At 36.0% G+C, this 3563-nt stretch overlaps 1 protein-coding gene across 1 annotated transcript in view; it reads left to right on the top strand.

Annotated features, from left to right (window-relative positions):
* Dck (deoxycytidine kinase) overlaps positions 1–3563 on the top strand; it is a gene marked incomplete at its 5' end in the record, with an annotated part of 35155 nt that continues 31592 nt past the window's right edge. Inside the window, 1 exon segment of the mRNA XM_005392943.2 lies at positions 1–116. Within this exon segment, the coding sequence (XP_005393000.2) occupies positions 1–116 (116 nt within the window).

Genomic DNA, 3563 nt, shown 5'->3' with positions numbered 1-3563 from the left:
CTGCGGGGAAGTCAACATTTGTGAATATCCTAAAAAAAGTCTGCGAGGATTGGGAGGTGGTTCCTGAACCTGTTGCCAGATGGTGCAATGTTCAGAGCACTCAAGATGAATTTGAGGTATGAAAATGAAATTTAAGTGAATAAAATAAAACCTTTTAGATTAGAGGAGCAGCATATTTAATTGCTTGGCTTTCCCCTCTTCTTCCAATAAAACTTTCAAATCTGGCTTTAAGTTTGAATCTTTGTCTGGGTGCATGTATATGTATGTAAAGATGCACTTAAAATTTATGCAAAATATAAATAAAGTTTAAAAAACTTGTTAAAAACACTAGTAAAGTTTTTATAAGTTAAATTGCAAGTTAGATTTCTCGAGTGGCTTTTTACATTTTGTTTTATTTTATTTATTTATTTATTTATTTTTTTATCTTTTTGAGACAGGGTCTCACTGTGTAGTTCAAGCCAGTCATGAACTCACTTTGTAGCCCAGGCTGGCCTCGAACTTGCAAAAATCCTCCTGCCTCAGCCTCCTGAGTGTTGGGATTGCAGATGTGCACCACCACGCCTGGCTACATTTTGTTTTAAAACAAGAAAAACAGTTACCAACTGAATTTTTTTATAGTTTATCTTCTAAAGCCTTTTGTCATAGGAAAAATCATTTTCCTCTCATTTCTTTGTGTTATACACCATTCTTACTAGACTTTAATTCCAGGCACCAAGTTTCATTTTCCCAGCATTTGTGCATACTACATTGAAATTAGAAAAGGAAGGGAATAATAGTTAGATTTCATTTTTTATAGTAGAGTTTTTAGTTGTGTTTGTACGAGAGTGTGATCGATAAGATTTTTATTTCTGGTGAAATGAGAATTGAAAGAGGAAAAGAAATCTTTAAAAATAGAAACATGTCCTAGAATGTTACTTTGTTTAATCTGAGGAAGACAGAAGATTAAGAAAAATATCTATTGTTTTAGCTGGTAGGAAGATTTCTCGGAATGGTACTTCAGTATTTTAGAGGTAAATCACATATATAAGAAGGAGTCACTAGGAAGGTTATCTGTAGAGTTTGAGGATATGTTATTTTGAATGAGTGAAAGTATTCTTTCACAAGCCCTCTATTTGTCGAGTATAGTTAAATTTAGGTCTGGTGCTGCCCAATTAAGTATATATACTCCAATCCTTAGAATATGTAGAGCTCAGTTTTAAAGGTCCCTATGTGATATTTTTCTTTCTTTTTTTTGAGACAAGGTCTCACTATGCAATTCAGGCTGGCCTTGAGCTCACTTATGTAGCCAGGGCTGGCCTCAAACTCACGGTGACCCTCTTGCCTCAGCCTCCCAAGTGCTGGGATTACAGGTGTGTGCCACCAATCCCAGCTGTGATCATATTTTCTTATGAAATTGATACTGCTACTCTTTGGGGGAAAGGCAAGGTTAGCTTTAGAATTTCAGTTAAGGGGGGTAAATATATTTGTTTTCCTTGCATTTATTTTGATTGACGTGATATAGCTGTAGAAGACTGTATGAGACCTATGTATAGTTTGAAGAACAATTTTTGTTGTTTTTGCTTTTTTGAGGTAGAGTCTGTCTCAGTGTAGCACAGGCTCGCCTTGCATTTGAGGTGATCTCATGGCTCAGCTTCCCAAGTGCTGGGATTACAGGTATATGCCACCATGCCTTGCAAAGGTTTTAAAGTTAATATCTTTGTAACCATTGTCCATGTCAAAAACTGAACAGTCATTGTTCTAGAAATTCCTCCTTATCTTTCTCCAGTTGTAGCTCCTTGAACCATTGTTCAGATATTTGTGATGCCTCCTAGTTAAAAATCATTGCTCTAGACAACCACTGCTGTCATCAGTATTGAGCCCTTTGGTTATTTTGTCAGAGGAGAGGTTGAAAAGCATTGTATTATTAGTACATTTGGGAAGATATTGAACTTGGAATGAGAGTGCAGAGAGTTAGATTATGTTAATGACTGATGCTGTTAGGCAGTTACACATTGATATATCTGTCTTTACTTTAAGACCTTATGACTTTATACTAATATCAGTGGGCTGGGACATTTTTTTCCCATGTACTAGAATCAGAGTTCCAAACTGGTTTTCCGTTACAACTAGCATACCACAACATATTCTTTCATCAGTCATTCACTGCAATCCAGTCTTGTCTTAGTGATGTTATAGTGTGATTATCCTTGTAGAATTTCATTCTTTTTTTTGTTGTTGTTGTTTTTTTACAGTACTGGGGATTGAACTCACGACCTTGCTCTTGCCAAGCAGGCACTTATGCCACTGAGCTATATCCCCAGCCATCCTTGTAGAATTTTGATGCAAAATCTTAGAGGGTAGCTTTAATTTTTTTTTTGAGTGTACTGAGGGCTGTTACACTGTCAGTCTTCCCATCCTGCATGCAGAGTTTCAGACACTGTGGGGACAATATTTCGGGGATAAGTTGGACAATATGAGGGATGGGCAGTTGGCTAGCTGTCCTATATCTTCAGATGTTTTCCTTTTTTTCCCCCTGAACACCACTAAATTCAAGAAGTAGATTTTTCTTCAACCTGGGACCTTCTTCCCCAAACCTATTTCTGATCTATGCCTGGAAATTATATAGTGTGAATTGCCCACTGTTCAAATCTCAGCTTTCTTAGAATACTGTGAAGAGTGAGCAGTCCACTGTTTTAGGCCCAACCCTGGCTGTTCCTACTTCATATGTTGTCCACTTGATTGTATTCGCAGGGGTAGAACTGGAAGATTTGGTCTATTAGTACCTCTTACTCTTCCTTTAACTAAGTATGTACCTGAACATTTAGGCTGCTTTCTTTTGTTTTGGCTTTTCTTTTTTTCCCCCTGCCACCTAGTGGCTGAAATGTTGCTGTACTGTTGATAAGCCACCACTAATTTTGGTAAAATAGCAAGAGGCAAAGTATTTGAAAGATTATATAGCCTCCTTTCCCCTTGCCTCTTCTCTGGTAAAGATGATCTTCAAAACCTACCACTTAGATGATTATCAATCTTTGTTTTAAAGATTTTTTAAAAAAATAGCGTCCTTTCATTGGTGATTTATGTTGTGCATGTCTAAAGTTTTCATGTAATTACTTCCTTTTAGCTTATTTTTGAGATACACAGGCTGTTAGGGTGATTGTTCTGTCTTTCTTTTTTCACTGAGCTAGATTCTGTGGGAGGATCACTGCTATTAATTGTGAAATATTGTTTTAGTTTTTAAAAAGTAAAAAAAAATTTAAGTTAACAAATAAAACATATATGGTATACAACATGATGTTTTGAAATATGGGTACATTGTTGGGTGGCTGAATCCAGGTCATTAGCATGTGTGTTATTTATTACCATTAGGCCACTCAGAAATGAGTAACTGAGAAAAAGGGGTGAGATATACTTGTCTGTGAAATAATAGCATATTTTTTCTTTTATTTTTGTATCTTGATATTTACATTTTTCACTCATTTTAGCAATGAACTATTCCTCCTGTAAAATGGTGAGTCTACTGTGAAGAGACAATGGATATGATTTATAGCCAAATAGAAGTTTCTGAAAGTTGAATTAATTGGACC

This window comes from Chinchilla lanigera, unplaced genomic scaffold, assembly GCF_000276665.1.
Source record: "Chinchilla lanigera isolate Chin_1 unplaced genomic scaffold, ChiLan1.0 scaffold00046, whole genome shotgun sequence".
In the NCBI taxonomy this organism is placed as follows: Eukaryota; Metazoa; Chordata; class Mammalia; order Rodentia; family Chinchillidae; genus Chinchilla; species Chinchilla lanigera.
The sequence above is the reverse complement of the archived record's forward strand: the minus strand, read 5'-3'. Positions and strand labels throughout refer to the sequence as shown.